Below are 19248 nucleotides of genomic sequence, written 5' to 3' on the forward strand. Positions count from 1 at the left end.
AAATCTATTTTCTTCTATCTGCCTTGCTATCATCCAGGCACCATGCCTGATCTGTGCAAATTTGCCTATGAACTGACCCATCATCCTCAGGTTTAATAACTTGCCTTTGAGTATATCCACAAATTGTTATGCCACAGTCATGCACACAGGGATACTCATTCAGACATAGGCACTCACACATTTTCCTCCCTCGAGTGGTCCATAGACCTCCCTGACACCCCATTCTCTCTCTCTCAGTCTGGGCAGGCTGCCAGCTCACCCCTCCCTCCCTTTCTCTCTCTCTCTCCTCTTTTGCCTTGGATCTCTCTCTCTCTCTCTGTGTATTCTGTGCATACCAAGCCAAGCCTCACAATGCTGCATTTACTAAAACAAGTGGCTTGGAAATGTGCAGTGATGTCGCTGTTCCCAGACCTCCCTCTCTGTGGTGGACTCACTCTGTGAGGCAGTGCAGCACTCAGACAGCTCTGATGGCAGAGCAGGGCAGGTGGACAGAGCCAGAGGAGAAACCAGCATCACCTGTTTGGGAAATCTAGATCAACTGAGGGGACGAAGAAAGGAAGAGGAGGAGCAGAGTCTCTTGGAGAGCAGAGGTCTCGCTGTGTACCCACCCAGCCACCCCACCCATACTCTCTCTCATATGCACACACACAGACACACTCTTCCCTCGCCTCTCCCTTCTTCCCTCCCTGTTTGTCTCCTCCACTCTCCGATGCTGGTGTGGTGAACAGCAGGACACTCTCGGCTCAGCTGCATGGAGGCACAGGGAGGGGCAGGGAGCCCAGGTAAGAGCCATTTTCTATTCTTTCTTTTCCCTGTGCCTTGGCTTTTGTCACATTTGCATGGTTGTTGCAGAGTGTCTTTGTCTTTTGAATGACTTGTGCTCTGGATACCCTGCCTGCTGTGAGTAAGGGTCTCTCTTAAAACAGCATGTTCAAGATGATTGTCTGGACACTTTGTAAATGATGGGACTGAATGATTTACATAGGAGCTGGTTTAAATCACATTTTCTGCTTGTCAAGGCAAGATTTAGTCACTGATAGGTTGAAATATAACAGTGCACCGGTACTCTGTCTTTGATCATTTCCCTCTCCTAGGATCCAATTGTGGAGGGTTCATTTTTACATTCAAGCTTCATGTGTAATCTACTGCCTAGCAGTACAGGTCTTTTTATATCCACACACTGTAGGTCAACCATGCAAAAGCTGGACTGATGAAATACAATTTGCAGTACAATAGTGGACGCATATGGCCTTTGTGTAAAGGCCATCCAGAGAAGCCGGTGCTGTGTGGTAGAACTGCACAATGCCTCAGTGCCACTATAGTGCACATCTAAACATTCAAAGGGCTGATAATGTAACTATTATATACAGTGCAGGCAGATGAATCTAAAGATATAACAGATTATAACTTTATCTTTGATTAATAAAAAGATATGCACCTAATGTGCAAAGTGAGGCAAAGCAGTAGAAGGGTAGTTTATTTGTCAGTATATTACATTTGCTGCCTCTGAACCTACAGCGTGCATTCAACCTCTAATAAAATGTTGCTTTAGTACTTTATTTTACCTTGGGGTAAAACAACCTCTCTGCAGCCACTATAGGTTGCAATTTCAGCAGATATAATGGAAGATGTTTTTTTTCCTGCCATGGTTTTGTTCCACTTATCATTGCTTACAGATAGCAATCGTTCATGCTGACAGCCAGAATTATCTGCCCATGAAAAATTGTGATATTATTTGTTCATTATGATGAGATTGAATTAGAGTGAACATCATTATGATGATGTATCACAGGACAGGGTCACCAAGTGTGACTTCTAGAGAGCAGTATTTGTATTGTGGCTGTTCTGAACCAACATCCACAAATTAGCATTTCCAACCCTACTTGGGAGGATTAGAATGAAACATTGCTGGAAAATGCATAAACTGGCATCAACATTTTCTTAACTCATTACCCCTGCACAGTAATTTGCTCATCTATTTTTAGAGAAATTTGTATAGAAATGCTCATTGCAGAGTATAATATCAAATTAAAACATTACTATAAAGTACAGAAGATTGAGAGCAATCAGCTAGCACAATGAGCTGGCGAAAAGGGTGTTGAGAGAGGATGTTAATTCCTCCTGCCTGCGCTACAAACAGCGATTGATTTATTGAACCGAGACACTGAGTTTGATTCAACTTCTGGCAAACGTACACTACATCATCCTCCCTCTCTCTCTCTCTCCTTTTCTCTCCATCTGTCTGTCTGTTTGTCTGTCTGTCTGTGAATCAGTTAACACAGATAGTCACGGCTGACAGCTCGAGACCACATTTCTGATAGCTGACTGTCTTTTACCAGCAGTAACTTCTGTTCTGGTTATTTACTCTAACTTCTTCACAGCCGGTTCAGCAGGTGGTGGCTAAATCAGGCCGTCTGTGTGAACTTTATATGCAGATAATACTCTGACTTTCTTGAAAGCTCTTTCCTTCTATCACCGAAAAACATCTTGACTGAGAGCCAGACTCATCTTCCACCAAAATACTAAACATTTAGACATAAATGAGCACACAAAACATGAGCATAGAACAGCAGACAGGAATATAGCTACACAGGTTTATGTTTTGGACGGTATGTATAGCTGTGGTCTAAAACATCTTTATGTGACATACAGTAAAGTCATGTGTATTCTACATTTCCTTATACAACACAAATAGCTCATTAAAACATGGGAAATGTGTTTCACTGCAACTCCAACAGCACACTACTCTTGTGATGACATTTCCCTAGAAAATATGGTTAATGGATAAGGTTGGCGCTTAGATGGAGAGATGCATGGATGATAAACTGCCTAAAAGCAATGGTAGAAAGGTCAGGAACTGCAATCCTGTATGATTTCTATAATGAGTGTTTGCTGAAGGAGGTGATGAAAATGGAAACCAAAGCTAGTCTAAATATTGAACAAACATTTCATTATAACAGCAGAGGTAACTTTATAGTCTTTCAGCCTCTGTGGCTCCTCGCTGGGGAAATCAATCAATAGCCAGCAATGAACACTGTGCTTCTCAGGGTGAAAGCAGAATCCATCATGTTCTGGCTTGGCTTTGGCAGTAACGCACTTTTAATCTGAAATGAGAAATTCAACTGTGTCTAGGAGCATACTGCAAGTAGAAATAGCCTCAGCAGCCATCTGGTGAGGCCCATCAGGATTCTGCCATACTCCCACTCTTCTTTCCATCAACTCTGCATCATGTTATCATAAAAAAAAAACTGCTGTCATGTTTGCTAAATGTTGCTGACATACACACAGATGAGTCTTTTTTATGTTGTAATTTTCTTTTAAATGTATTATTTCTTAAATTGTTGATACATCTATTGCATGATTTTATCTAACTTGCTTGATTTGTTGCAACAAAATAATCACCAAATCACTTCAGCCTCCTGCAATTTGGGAATTGAGATAGTTTATGTTGCAATTTAATTTTCTATATTCTTTCAGTTAAATGTGCAGCACCTCTCTACTCCTGTCCTTTCCTTACTCAGCCTCATCTCATACCCCCTCTGTGTTTCAGCTGTGTCAAACAAAGACTTTGTGCATACTCCTGCATTTGAAGGGATGCTATTTTAAGAACCCTCTATTTTCAGACTGAGTGAACTTGTTTTTCCTGTTTTGGATTGAAGAGCATGACCAGGCTCTCAGGATGTATTTTCTTTATAGAAACATTAAAATGACAATGATATAACAACTGTTGAATTAGACGTCAGCCCACAGCCGAGTAAACCAATCTCCTTTCAAGGAATCACACATCTATAAAACTTTCAACGCTGTATACGCATATACACATATAGATGTTAACAGGAATTGATACAGGATTGACAAAAGGCATCAGGATATATTATAGGAAATAAAACAGATTGAGATATTCATGCATTACAATGGACAGGTGATGCAGTTACCTGGGGATTAATGTCAGGTTTAGATTTGGTAATTGAAACATTTGTTATATAAGGAGGATAATCACCCAACACCACTCAGACACGGGAGCCAACATTGACTTCTTTCAGTACTTAGGATCTCTTAAGCGATTTCTTCCCCTTCATTACCCTAAGATGGGTCTTTGTAGATTTCACTGCAGTGTCTTGATGCCTTAAATTGTTCTGGGTTAGATCTAGACCTGACACCAACAGTAAGCATCTCTAATGTAATCTTGTATTAAAAATCTATGCTGTACCTTTTTATTCTCTTTGCTCCCCCTCACTATCTGTTTCTGTGTCTGTGCTAATAGAGCCCAATAAAGACATCCAGAAGCTGCTGAAGCCCTCAAGCTCAGGTGACCTATCTAAGGAGTTGTTGTTCCACCACCCAGCAGGGGAAGAGGAGGAGGGCGGCCTGTTGGGGCACACCGCTAGCCTGCTGCACATCACCGAGAAGAGACGTGAGTACCGGGGGGAAGTAGGTAAAGAGAAGGCGATATTAAGAGTGTGAACTATTCGTGGGTGGTAAAGAGGTGTTACAGGCTAATTATGGGTGGAAAATGCAATGATCAATAAAAAGTGTCTACAAATAAGGAGATGCTGAATAAGGAGGGCAGACAGTAAAATGTAGTAACACATAATGAATCTCACATATCTCATATAACATGTCAAATTCCTGACTATCTTCATCCTCATCCCGTAGAGTCCAGGTTGATCTGAACTGATCTGAACTGAATGACCGCCAACTATTTTAGGTTTCCTGGTGCCACATTCTCAGAGAGCACTGCAGCTTAGCTGTGGTTGAAAGGACGCATTGTGCATCAGTCCCATACAGAAGCTCTCCTGTACGTGCCAGACTCAGAGCCCAGGGCACAGAGGCACAGAGACAGATACTGGGGCTACACGGGTGACGAGGCAACCTTTATCTGCTTCACTAAGCAAACACTTTTTCAGAGAGACAGCTCATCCAGAGGCTAATGTGTCTGTGTCTCTATGATTTAACGTGACCCGATAACCAGCCTCGGCCACCTGGCAGGTCAGCTAATAGTATGTGGCTATGAAGCAAAGAGGAAGAAAGAAAAGGTCCCATCCTGAGAAAATATGTAATCCAAATAATCATCCCTCTTGTTACAGTACATTAACCCCTCCCCCATCATTGAGAGATCAGGAATCAAATAACAAAATGTACCTGCTCTTTAAATTTGATGGAGTCCAGAGAGCCACATGCAGCTTCATCTTGACTGTCACAGAAATAAATTCCTTCCTAGTGCTGCAGTTTTATATCCAAAACGGGGACCACAGTTGCTCCTGAGTCATCTGCAACATTTATTTTTAGGCCCGGGACAAACAGCATACTTTAATAAGACAAACATTTCAATATCCCATAAAAGAGCAACTTCTCAGTTGGTTTGTGGCAACTAAATCACTGAAAAACAACAACATGCATTACAAAAAAAACAGAATACTGCAGTGCGGATAAATGTTCCTTTTGTTATTGCGATTGGGAGGATGGAATTGAAGATTAAAAATGTATGGTGACTGCTGTGCAGTAGTCTTCGAGCACACAAGTGTTTATCTGTTTGAATTTATCTTTAATAACAGAAACCAGGAGTCAAAGGGAAGAACAGAGACATCAGGGAGTCAAATTCTTTAGTACAGCTTGAAGTAAAACATGTTACACAGCTCTGACCCAGTAAAACATGCTTTATTCATCAAACATTTTCAGCTAACTTGTTCTCATCAGGGTGACATGTTTCAATTTTAATGGACTTTTCGAGAACACACACCCTGGCTGTAAAATCACTAGAGCTGCAATGATTAATTAATTAGTTGTCAACTATTAAATTAATCACCAACTATTTTAATAATCGATTAATCTGTTTGAGTATGTTTTTTGGAAAACAAATTATCTGATTCCAGCTTCTTAGATGTGAATATTTTCTGGTTTCTTTACTCCTCTATGACAGTAAACTGAATATCTTTAAGTTGTGGACAAAACAAGACATTTGAGGACATCATCTTGGGCTTTGGGACACACTGATTGACATTGTTCACCATTTTATAGGCCAAACAACTAATCGATTAATAAAGAAAAAAATTGACAGATTAATCAAAAATGAAAGTAATCGTTAGTAGCAGCGAAATCACAGTTTATTTACCTGTCAGTTATTGATTAGCAAACTGGACAAGTGCCTATATGTTCAGCCACTGGGAGGAGAAATTCTCAATCAATTGTCTTCGCTCCATCAGAGCCCAGTCATCATTACAAGCTGATCAGGCCTGACTGATGACCTCAGAGCGCTAATGAGCAGTAGACATTGAAGGGCATTACACAGACACCTCTCCTCTGCTCCCTTATCCCTTCTCCTAAATGTGAATTCCTCCCTCTGACCCACCCTCCTTATTCTTTGTTCCTTCAGTTGAGTCTAGTGCATCTGTACCTTTCTACATACAGAGAGAGGAAAAGGAAACCCTTTTTATAGAACATCAAATTGACAACATGCAAACAATTATTTGTCTCACTCTGATATTCTCAATTAAAGGACACATTTTACTTTCCAGTGAATTGAAGGGACCTTTATTTCACACGTATTAACTTCAAAGTCATGAATATTAAGTGTGAGATTAAGGGCATGCTGAAAAAATAAAAATATGCCAAGAAGGAGTTGAAACGGATCAGAAGACACAACATTGACTTTAGGGGCCACCGGGCTGTATGCTCGCTGTGGTCTTTTACATCATCCATCTGCTTTAGGCTTTTCTTTTTTTTTTTGTCCCAGCGTGAATCCTCCATTGTCAGTCCTCCCGACTGGCGTCTCAAAGCTCCCCTGATTGGCTTTGGAGATGGAGGCAGTTGTTTCAGAGCGTCTGCCTGGGAGAGAAAACGCACTGATCAATTATTCAAGGAGAAAAGGGTGTGGGAGAGGAAAAAAGAGATGGTTAAAAAACAAGCACAGCAGAATGGGAATAACCTTGTAGCCAGTTGAAAATAATGACAGTAAATAATGCAGGGAGTGTTTTGTTTTACATAATGCCTTCCTTCCTTTTAATTTCCTTCCTCTCTCTTTCCTTCCCCTCTTCTTCTTTAACATTTAGCTACCATCTTACCTATTGCTTCATCTCTCCCTCTACATCCATCAGCCTGCCTCTCCCTCGTTCCTCTTCATCTCCTCCTCCGCAATTTCCAAACTCAGTTTCACTGTCTCCAGTTTCCTCGCTCCTCCTGAAAAGGGGGTCAAACAGACTGATAGCTGTCAGCAGACACCTGCCAGCCAGAGGGAAAAGTAAAATATATTTACAAACACAGTCAAGAAGCGAGTGATGAAAACTATGATACTGTATGAATAAAGAAAAACAGGTTCTATGTGATTCTTGTCAACCAATAATTGCATATTGCAGTGTTTCTCCACTGAATATAATCACCCGCTATCAGACAGCAGACAAAAGCTTTGGATCCATTGCTGCTGTTTAATTATTGTGGGGCAGTGGTTAATGGTGTAGTAATGGAAACTGGTTAGAGTCACCCTTTTATGAAGTGCCTTTTAGACATTATATTATTTAATGTGAAGTCAAGCCTCAGGCAGCTCTTTCCACAGTCTGATATGGAAGTTGGATATTTGCAGTGTATCAGGATGGCAGAACAAGCTTTAACTGTGATCATTGAAATCTTAAAATCATTCTATATCTTAGTAATCTGTGAGCTAACAAGTAACCAGTGGTGAGATGCTAAAAGTGACATATGTCTTTTGGCAGTGGTTAAAACCTTCTACGATCTAAATAGTAAGTAAAACAGTAGCATGAATGATCAGATTAAACCAAATAGGATTATTGCTGATTTGCTTTAAATCTGTCCTCAGATATCCGAAGTCAGTGTGTGAGTGTGAGGTTGGGTTTTAATGGGTAATATCAGAATAGAAGGAAAAATGTGTTTGCAATGATATTTCTAATTTTAACATATAGAGGAAAAAATCAATGGGGACTAGAGTGGAGCCCTGGGGGATCCCACAGGTGATTACTGCCATATGAGAAATCACTTGTTTTAAGGGAATATGTTTTATTGGGAGTTAAAATCTGAGCTGACATTTGTCAATTTAGGTAAGTTATTAATTATCTTAAAGAGGAACTGTTATGCTTTTGTGCTTTTTCCCTTTCCGTTGGTGTGTAATATAGTTTTTTGTGCATGTAAAAGGTCTGCAAAGTTACAAAGCCCAAAGTCCACACCAAAGGGAGTTACTCTTCCCCACAGAAACACTGCTCCTAGAGTCTCGCCTTTTCTTCCGTAATGTGGTGATGTCACTAAGTAACACATTTGCATAATACCTTCCTAGCAGCTAGTTTGGCATGCCCTCAAACAAAGCTAGTTAGATCGCAGCTAGAGCAGAGACTGAAGAGTTTGGTTTAGTTGACCAATCACAACAGAGTGGGCCAGCTGACCAATCAGAGCAGACTGGGCTTTTTGGGAGGGAGGGGCAGGAGCTCAAACAGAGCGTTTCAGACAGAGGGTGAAAAGAGGTGCTGCAGCTCAGCCGGTATGAGAAAAATAAAATGTTTTTTGAACATTAAAGCATGTCAACATGTTCTAGTAGAAACCCAAAATACAAGTATGCACCTGAAAATGAGCATAATAGGTCCTTTAAAGGTTTAAAGTCTAAAAGGATTCAAATAGCACCATCACCTCTATTCCTCTCTTTCTTGCGTATCCTTTCTTAGTCTTCCCTCATCTTTGTTATTCTCTGTCCCTATTTCTCTCATTTTGTGGATTTCTAATATTAATTTCCATGGAGCGTTTAAATGCTGGCCACACAGTCACCGGCTTTGTAAATATTCATGCATAGCATATCTACCAGGGTCATGGCCGGCCAGTCCTGGTTATGAATATGAAGCTGGGTAGGACTGTTCATTTGGAGTAGAGCAGATGGTTTGGGGTGAAATAAAGGACAGGCAAGGACGAGGTTGGTCTTTGTACTTTATCCCGTTGATCGCCTTTAGACTTCAAACTCCAAAGGCTCTACATTTCCATCGCTCCTTTCTTATTTGTATTCTCTTACAGTCACTGCTTCCTTATTTTTCATCCCGCGTGTCTCCTGGCATTTCTGGTGTTGAGAGTTTTTAATACATCGGAAACACAATGACCAGCCACTGCTTCAGCATGATGATCAGTCTTCTTTAAATCAATAGTTGCTAAAGGACAATGCAGGAGAGTGAGATTTGCCTCTTCAACCTGAAGCGTTGTCTTAAACAGCCTGGAAACCAGCTTGGAAACCAGCATGCAAACAACATGGGATAATAACAGCTTTCAACCTGTCACGTAACCCATGGTTTTCTCCACAAAGTCACGCCCACAAGCAACCAGTGAGGTGTTTCATTTAGACTTGACGTTGCATGGCGTACAGGCATCCAGTGATTCATAAGGAAACACACCTCCATCTGCCTCAGTGCAGTCTGCAAACATCTCTCTCACTATAATGGCAGATTAGTTCGGCTCCGTTACACAAAATCGGTTCCTAACTTGAGCGATGCTGAGACAAGCAGATGCTCTTGGACCCTTGCAAGGCTTTATGTATGTATTACAGAGTCTTTGAATAAATTTCACTTTACAAACATCACATTAAAATTTCAGCGTTGAAGGCAGCCTGATAGGAATGCTGATCCTGGCACGTTGATGCACACCACATGTAAGTTTGACCCTGTTGTGTGCAGCTGTATAGTGACTCCTGCCTGCCGAGGAATCTTGTGCAGAAATGAACAGGTGCAGCACACTCAGGGGAAAGACAGAGGTCACAATGAGTTAAAAAACTGGCTATTTTCATCACCTCTGACTTTAGCTCTTGTTTCAATTTTTCAGTGGCTGCCTGCATAGACACACAGGTGTCATGCTGAAACTGAAACTCTCACTTAAAGTGAGGCAGATTTGAGTATGGTGTGTGTGTCTGAAATATGTCTGAAGTAGAGAGCACTTAGCTTTGTAAGAGATGTACTACAGATAAGAGTGAATAAAAGAGTTTTTACATCGATTTTACAGCAGTACTGCAAGAGCCAGCTATTGATCTGATTATGAGTACAAAGAAGATTCATGTGTTACATGATGGGCTGAGGAGCTCTGGGTTGAGAATATATGCAGTTTATCCCCCACATCTTTTTAAAGAGACGCTCTTCTTCTGCACTGTCAGCAAAAACTGACTGGATCATTTTAATCTCTCAACCTCCATCCAGACTAAAACTATGCTGTTTTCTCTCTTTTGTCTCATAGAACCACTGAGTAGTGTGTCTTCTTTGGAGGTGCACTTTGACCTCCTGGATCTGACTGAGCTGACTGATATGTCCGACCAAGAACTGGCTGAAGTCTTCGCTGACTCTGATGAGGAGAACCACAACGAGTCCCCAGCAGGTAAGGCCTAACTTCTTACAACATACGCAAATAATTGAAAAATAAAGGGAAGGGGAACCTCTTTGTGCAGACAGATCCGCTGTTCCATGGCCCCTGCACAAATTATTAGAAAGAACTTCTTGTAGCGTGTTATTTTCTTTGCAGACTTGTGCCCTTTAGCTTTATTAGTCGTGTCAGTGTGTTACTCGTATAATTTGATTGGTGAGGGAGGCATTTCCCAAATTAACTTCCCTCCCTGCAGTCCTTTACCTCAACTTTAGGAGTGAAAATGCATATAACAATAACTCTGAGTGTGGTATTACTCAGTGACCTGGGGGAAGTCGTAAATTCGTGTCTGTGTCTGTGTGTGTGTGTGTGTGTGTGTGAGAGTTTCACAGCAGAGAGTCATTAAAGGGCCTGCTGAGCCATAATGATTTGAAATGTCACATGACTCCCTTCAGGGACTCATCAAAAACATATTTCAGTGTCTGGAATAAATGCCCTTAAAAGGTTAAACTGCCCTTTTTACATCGTCTCGCTCTGCTTGATTCTTATGAGACCCTGTTTTCTTTAGATTATATCAAACTAGAATTTAGAAACACAACAAAACAGGAAAGCAGGAATAAAGGCAACAATTGAGTCTCATGCACATAATGTACTGTGTGTTAAAGAGGAGAGACCCTGCATGTGTGTCACCGCAGCAGGTAGCCTACGTACAGGATAAAAGCTTGCACGTCTTTCTACCGATTCGCACAAGGAAGCACGAAATCTTTCCTATGTTTTATTCATGACCTGTGAGCCTCATGCTGCATGCGGACAGTGAACTCCCTCCTGCCTCTCAGCAGTGTGCGCACAGGATTTCATGGCAGCTCAAGATTTAAAGGTCCATGCACCGACACAGTTTAGACAAAGTCTTACAAATATTGTATATTCTGTGCCGGTATATTCTGTGCCGGTCAAAATGTTTAAAACATCACATTTTTCTTAATAAAAATATCAGACTTTCCATCATGATACTGTCATCGACTAGGGGTGTAAACAATTCTCGTACTTTGGCTGATTCAAAACAGATATTCATCCTTCTAGTGACTTAAAAGAGACTCCAATGTTTAAATCCACTGAAACACAGAGCTGGACCAAACAGGTTTCTGATTGTCAGACATACTTCTTACTCACTGGAGAGACAGTCATCTTAAAACTTTATAAATCAGGGTTTTCCACATATACATGCTTCTGTCACTCTTATATTTCTTATTATAGCATCTCCTCCTTCTTTAACAACAACAGCTTTCTGTTTATTATTAATGTTCCATATAATGGCACCGCCTGTTAAGTGTGAGTTATGGTCTCAGTGGACCATCTGTGCTTTATGCTGCTGTCTGCAGCTCCACAGCCAATTATTTAAATTAAACATCAGAGCACATTTATGTTCAAGAAAAACCCATATTCTTTGTTTCTTGTGTGTAGAATACTCTCTGCTCAAGTAAAATGCTTTAGCAAATCTTGTTCCAGTATGGGATTATTAATAGAGGCTCACCCAATTTACTTCTCACTGCTGCTAGTGCAAAGACAACCAACAGCTTTATGGTTGTCCAGATAATCACCATCACAGAGTTACCATGTATCAACTGAGCTACACTGGATCATAGCAACAGATTTAAACCTGCAATAAAAGATTTGTTTGCTCACTCAGAGGCAGCGGAAACAAGTTGTGAACACAACATTGACATAATATCACCTTAAATTGATAAGATTTTGTTGGCAAATAGTTGCTTATTAACACATCCAGCAGTTGCGGAGCAACATTAGGATTAATTTGGAGTTGTGTTTCTGGCCACCTGATGAATGCAAGTCCAATATTTACTGTCTTTTAGCTCTTTTGTTTTGGTCTCTACCAACTCCTGTGGGAAATATCTGTCTCTTTAGCTACTAAATGCTCCTCTATGTTCATCAGCTAGTTGCTAACTGTGTCAGTCTGCTGTTTAGTGCTGAGCAGGTGGTGAATAATGTGACTTGGCAGCACTGTCTGTTAACTTTAAAGCCTCTGAACACCCACTCAGGTGTTATTCAGTCAGTTATTCTGGCTGATTAGACCTCTGCTCAGGTTGAAGGTATAGGTGGAGCTTTGATGGGAATTTATTCGGCCACAAATCTTCATCTACCAATAAGAATGATAAAGGTGTAATTTGTCCCGCCCTAACAGGTGCAACAAAGCTAACAGGAGACTCGGGAAGATGTCACTCAATCAGTCTGTACACGCCCACACAGTCCTGAGCAGAGGTCTGATCAGACAGATTAACTGAAAACACCTGTGGGGCTGTTCAGAGCCTTTACATTAAACACCTGCAGCTGAGCTGCTATGGTTTGGGGTGCACTGTCAAAGAATAATCACATAATCAATCACTTTTTATCGGTCTTACTGTTAAACACATACAATTACTATCAACCCCTTTAAAAAGTGAAATCAAGCGATGTATATCATTGTGTTAGTTATGAATTGATGACTTCATACAAAATGGCGTGACACAATTAATCCAAAAGTAATTAGAAGTTGTTGTTTTTTTTTTCCAGATTTGATGCATCATTAGATATCCCATTCTACCCTGATTTGAATCACTTCAGTTCAGTTTGATTAATGATGATGGCTCCAAAATGTTTTACAGCTTCTCAAATGCAAATTTAGGAATAATTAAACATGTACACTAATGCATCACAGAGAATTTGACTGGCAAAAGTTAAGCCGCAAACAAGAACAAGTCAGTAAGTTATGTATGGGAAATACATACAGTATTTACTTCCCTGCAGTTCCCACAGCCGAGCAGACTAAACAGTTTTAGCTTGTCCACCCTCCTCAGCATGTCTTCTGGCTCCCATTAGTCACAGGCCACAGCTGCTTTTCAGTAGCCAGGTGCAGGAGATGCAACAGCCAAGAGGCTTTCGGTCCAAGGCCTCACATCCGCTGCTCTGCTCTCTGCTCATCAAGATGAAGTCCTGCTGTCAGGAGACGTACAGCTGTATACCACTGGGGATGTTAGATGATTTCATTTACACCACCTCAGATCTGTGAGAAAAACAAAACCATGATTAAATGTTTGCACTCACAGAATGACATATTTAGAGGATTGATCCGTTTAAAGAAAAAAATATTGTTAATTAATGCAAAGACAACCTCACACTGAGCAGCATGTGTCTTTCACTACCTGCACAAACTGTGAATAAAAATAGATCAACCATCTGAGGATGTGGCAAACATTTCTTCCTAATCTTTAACCTTTCCACGTGAGATGTTTCATTTTGTGCAGAGCCTTTCTTTTCTTTAACACAAATCCCTCACTTCTACCTTGTGAGCTGTTTTTGTCTCACCACCGACACCATCCTCCTCTCCTTCACCCTCCGTCTCTGAGCTTGTCTTAATCCTTCATTCCCAATCTCTTTCTGCTTCAGATACGGCTTGTACAGAGGAAGGATAACAATCCCAGATGCAGCCACCAAGATTGCTGTAGAGAATTTGCATATAGGGCTACACAAGATGTACAGAAAATCCTGTGATCTCGAAAGACATGACACACTGCAGCTGTTTCTACATACTGCTTTCTGCAATTGCTAACCCTTTGCTGTGAGCCATTTTGGATAGAAGTGTCCATCAAACAACATCTGATATATTGTGCAGGAGACACAATAGGATGCTAATGCTTGATTTGCTCATTTGTTTTCCACCGTACATTGCCAGGTCACTGCCCCATCACGTCATTTTATCATTTGAAAATTCAAGCATTCTCATCATAAAAATACAGTGTGATCATCTACACATGAACAAAGATACTCTATTGTCCCATACAGATGTTGTGCTGTGCATAGAGTGACAGTGGGTGGATGGGTGTGAGAGAAAGGATTTATGCAAACAGCGACTTATTGCTCAAATCTCAGCTGTGAGAACCAGCTGTTGTGTTTCATCTGGATTCCATAAAACCTCCCTCGAGATTCAGCCCTGTAATTTCCTGCAAGGCAATTTTTGAGTTGTAGTAAGTGGGTTTATTTGTCCATAAAGTCATCAGTGAGTTCATTGTGGGGGAGAAAGAGAATAAGTTTGATCTAATTAATTTGTGTCAAAGGTTGCGTTGTAAAAGGGCTGGTATTGAGTTGTGCTGTGAGAGCATTAGTCTCTATGGGAAACTGCTGTGAGTGTGTGCCAGTGTGTTGAGGGCATGTAGGAGTTGAGGGAGAGGTTAAAGGAAGAGGAGAGGAGGAGATGGGTGAGCGAGTTCATGCTAAAAGTAGGCTCTTCTTGAATAATTCACTTTTCCCTGCTGGAAACAAGGCCTGATCCCTCAAAGCCATTTAAACAGAAATCATAATCGGAGTTACCACACTAGCACATTATTTATAGATGATTGCATTTTGTCTTGTTTTGTTTGTTCTTCTGTCTGTCTTCCATTTTCCCATTTGTCCATCTCCATCTTCCTCTCTTTCACTTTCAGCTATTGTGCATCTTAAAGTCTGATTCAGATTGCATTTGTCATGGACATTTCAACCAGAATTAGTGAACATGATCAGTTTATTGCTTCATAGCCAGAGAGCAGAGAACATAGTGTTTCATCAAGCATCTCTTTCTAGAGCAGCTCCAGAGGCACACAACAAAAGGCTGACTTTGTCCAGTAGGATTGCTCTTTGTTTTATACTCAAATGAGCCCGATGAACCATAGAGCTTACCCACATCCCTGAAAAACTACCACAGGCATGCAGTAGCTTTGACCTCCTATTCTTTGTTGTCAAAGCAGTAACAGAGTTTTAACTGATGACATTGCAGAAACTATAACCTATTGTGTTTCTGTCTGGTGGATTTTATTCATGTTCAGGTAATATGTGTCGTATTTTAAGGATTTGGCCATGGATTTGTAGTGAAGAAGGCATGCAAAAGGATAAAGTGATGCAGAAAATCGGGAACAGAAAGAGAAATTAATTGTCCATTCATAGTTTGTTTACTAGACAGTGTCTCCCAAGAGGGTCCCATCTCTGATAGTTTATGTTTCGTGTTTGCATCGTAGGACAGAAACATCTCACTGGAAGCATGACTCTACAACAGACACGAGCAGAAACACAACTGACCACGCCCTAAACAGTGATGTTTCCAATCGAATCTTTAGCCCATTGAGAGGCAGTGCAGCAGCAGCTTTCTGTTATGGGTCATTCAGTGGTCATTTATCCATTTATCCTTTAGGACCACTTTTTATAGACCATAAATAAAAGCTCCTTTGGATGTAAAAGGTCAGAGTCCAGCTCAACTTACTGCCTTTGGAGCTGCTACAGACTTTTAAAGACATTACAGATTATTATCTTTGAGAAATACTTGCTCCAGTTCACAAACTCTGATTGGGATGTGCCAGGATTGGCATGCACTAATAAAACAAGTGTTGAATGGGTTTAATGAGAAGGGCATTATCAAGCACTGTGTATGTACATGTGCACATAATATAAACACAAATGTAACAGTTGTTTTTCCTGTGCTTTCACAGGCTTTCTATAGGAGAGTCTAGTGTCTCAGACTTGTTAAGTTATGCAGCAACATGCTGACTGAAGGATCTAATGGCTGCTCGCCAGCAGCACAGAAGGAACTCAGTGCAGTAGCCCATAGCTCAGCGTACACTGTGTGTGTGACTGCATGAGAGCGAGAGAGAAAAGAGGGAAAATCTATGTATGTTTTGGGGAGGTATGAAATTACTTTACCTCTCAGGTGTGAAAACATTCCTCTGTGTGTGTGTTTGTTTCAATTATTTTCCTGAGTTCATGTCCATCGGTCTTTTAAATAGGCATCAGGGCAAAAACAGGTCAACAGAAATCTGAATGAACACTAGGAATGGAAAAATGTAATGCTTAACTCATTCAACACATTGCAAACACACATTTATATAACCTCAAAAACACAACAATCAGTCAATCCGCAGGTGTTCTTGCTGCAGCAGACTCCTTCATGCTGCTGAGGAGGTTGTTGTCCCTTGCATTAAAATCCAGTGGAGACGCCATCAATCCTCCTGAGATCAATATCTCTTTTCTACCTCCCCCCTTTCTCTCTCTTTCTTCATCTCTCCGTCTCTAATGTGTGTGAAGATGAGGATGTGTCTTTGGGGAGATATATAAGCCAGGTTCTGAGTATGACCTTCACTTAAGAGTCCTGACATTAGACTGATACAGGCAGCTCTCAATCAGTTGTTCCCCCTGTTGCCTTTTTGTCCTCCTGACAGGTTGGACATCACCACCAAGTGGTGTAAAGAGGCAATGACCACAACGCTGGAAAAAAAAAAAATTGGACAATTTAAAAAAAAATAGCAAGAGAAACAGTTGGTATAAAATGGCCAAGTTGTTGTGAGTTGCAGCAGAGGAATTATTTATGGGAATTATGTATTTACTGTTTTATACAAACAGCTTTTTGTGCGAGGAATGCTCTTGTGGATAATTTTAGATGCCTCAAATGAGATAATAACAGTTTCTTACCCCATCTCAGTTGGTCATTATCTCACTTTCACATATAGGAATCCTTAAAATTGTATTCATTGTGATACCGATAATCTTGAATTTACAACAATATGTGGCCTGGTATTTATGTTTGAGTGCAGGCTTGCTATAGACTAGAGTTATAGTTTTTTGTGCATGTAAAAGGTCTGCGAAGTTACAAAGCCCAAAGTCCACGCCAAAGGGAGTTCCTCTCCCCCACAGACACACTGCTCCTGAACTGCCTGAAACGCCTCGCTTGAAGTCCTGCCTTTTCTTCTTACGTAACGTGGTGATGTCCCCAAATAACACACTTGCATAAGCTCAAACAGAGCCTTTCAGACAGAGGGTGAAAAGAGATGCTGCAGCACAGCCGGTATGAGAAAAATAAAGCGTTTTTTGAACATTCAAACATGTAAACATGTTCATACTACAAACCCCAAATACAAGTATGTACCTGAAAATGAGCATAACTGTCCTCTTTAAGACAATTGTATTTTCAAATTCAAGTTGTGTGAAACATGACAGGTGGTGCGGAGTGGTTTTCTTGTGTCAGTTTCCATATTTTTATCTGCCAAGACTCTGGATTCCTGTTAGTAACAAATCACTGTGTGTTCCCAGGTTCCCACCAGCCTATGCTGCCCAGAGGAGGGTACATGCGCTCCCCGTCGTGGACACGCTGCAGCAAAGTTGAGCCCCCGCGAGAGAGAAAGCACCACAGCGACTCGGACACTGCAGAGCCCTTAATGAAGCTGGAGAGGCCCAAGCAGCAGTGATGTCTGATGTGAAACAGCCAGACCGCAGAGAGAGAGAGAAAACCCAGAGCCAGACAGACACAGCCAGCGCAGGAGCACAAAGTGGACCAAGAGGCCCCCATCTGCCACTGTGCACTCACATAACCATGGTGCTGACGATTTCAGGCTGAACTCTGGACAACTAGCTCTGCACTCTAACTAAAGATGTTGAGATGTGCAATACACACTCTCTCTCCTCCTCTCTCTCCCTCTCCTCCTCCTCCCCTCTCTCTCTCTCTCTCTCTCTCTCTCAATCTCTCTCACAATCATTGTGTTTTTCATGTAAGGGGTTCTTAATGCACTCTGGGCTGCCAGACGATTTTAAGCTTTGTTTTTGAATGACAGACAGGGTATGAGGTCAGCAGAATAACAGCACCTCCATCCTTACAGCCTCTCAGGGTGGGAAATAGCCTGGACGGTCAGATTGGTTCCTAAATTGTGTCCACAGCATGTGGCCAGACCTTCCATGTGACATTCAGATACTGGGATTCACATTGAATCACCAGGACATGATTTGAAACATAAATCCAAATATCACGCTGAGGCTATTACTTAATGTGTTGGTTTAAACATGTGACAGGGTGTTTTTTTGTTGCCTGCAATACAGGTAACTTGATCAGTAGAAGTGGATGATGCCACGCTCTTTATATCCATCACGTTTTCTCCATCTTAATGAAGAATGTGTGTTGTTATTATAATTGCCTATATAAAAATGTTTGCACTTCTCTCAATGAATTGTATTTACAGTTCCCCCCAGAATTATTGGCATTTGGTACAGATGACCAAGTAGCAAGCTATATGCAATACACTTTTCCATACTCAAATACTTAGTTTAGTTGTTTTTTTTCTGATTTCTTTATAATTTTTTAAAAATGATGGTTGCCAGAGTTGCTGCTGCTAAACTAATTAGAGTTGGTGGATGCATTAACTTGATGGGTGATAGTTGAAGCAGTTATTGCATCAAAGTCAGGTGGACTTCAGTGAGCTTTGCATGAATGCCAAAAACACAACAAAGTGCCAACAATTTTGTAATCATCTCTTAAAAGATTAATTCAACTCATAATGCAATATTTCACATCTTTCTAAGAAAAGGCTATAGCTGATTACTTGATTTATTTATCTCACGTTTAGCTTGTCTATACCAGGAGTGCCAATAATTCTGAATGCTGATGGATCAAAAGTGACACTGGGATGATGGAGGAACAAATAAAAGTCTTGAAAAAGCACATTTTATCTTGTCATTTATTTGGAAATGCAGCCCAGGCGATCACCTATGTTTCAAGGGTCACAATACAAATCTGTGGTCTTCCTTATATAAAATTCATAGGTGCAGTATCAAAAAAAGACTGACAGTAGGTTAACAATTCATCTTGTGCCCACTGTAGGAGCAGTTTTCATGTCAAAAAAAGTCTGCACTGCAGAAGAGAAAGCACACTGGTTGCTCAACCTCTGAGTACCATATGCAATTATGGCTCGGTCACACAGAGGTTACACATACTTTTGCACATCACATTTTTCATTTATTTGAAGTTGATATAAATTAACCAGGGGGTTTTAATCAGTGTAATGCAACAATTGCTCAGATCTCTGACAAAATTTTGCACATGATTGTAGAATGTGTTATTTGACAGCACCACACATGCAGGAT

General features: G+C 40.9%; 1 protein-coding gene and 1 long non-coding RNA gene across 2 annotated transcripts; one reads left to right on the forward strand and one right to left on the reverse strand.

Moving 5' to 3' along the window:
* The first annotated feature begins 332 nt into the window (after nucleotides 1-332).
* Nucleotides 333-18826, forward strand: dbndd1 (dysbindin domain containing 1). The gene is made up of 4 exons (XM_037796544.1): nucleotides 333-782; nucleotides 4265-4414; nucleotides 10204-10341; nucleotides 17428-18826. The coding sequence occupies exons 1-4, from the start codon at nucleotides 752-754 to the stop codon at nucleotides 17580-17582; spliced, it is 474 nt and encodes a 157-aa protein (XP_037652472.1). The 5' UTR covers nucleotides 333-751; the 3' UTR covers nucleotides 17583-18826.
* Nucleotides 6503-13261, reverse strand: LOC119504443. The gene is made up of 3 exons (XR_005210567.1): nucleotides 13107-13261; nucleotides 7062-7218; nucleotides 6503-6825 (listed from the first exon to the last, which is right to left on the reverse strand). It is a non-coding gene; the product is annotated as an uncharacterized LOC119504443 (long non-coding RNA).
* Nucleotides 18827-19248: the final 422 nt, after the last annotated feature.

Source organism: Sebastes umbrosus, chromosome 2, assembly GCF_015220745.1.
Source record: "Sebastes umbrosus isolate fSebUmb1 chromosome 2, fSebUmb1.pri, whole genome shotgun sequence".
NCBI classification, from domain to species: Eukaryota; Metazoa; Chordata; class Actinopteri; order Perciformes; family Sebastidae; genus Sebastes; species Sebastes umbrosus.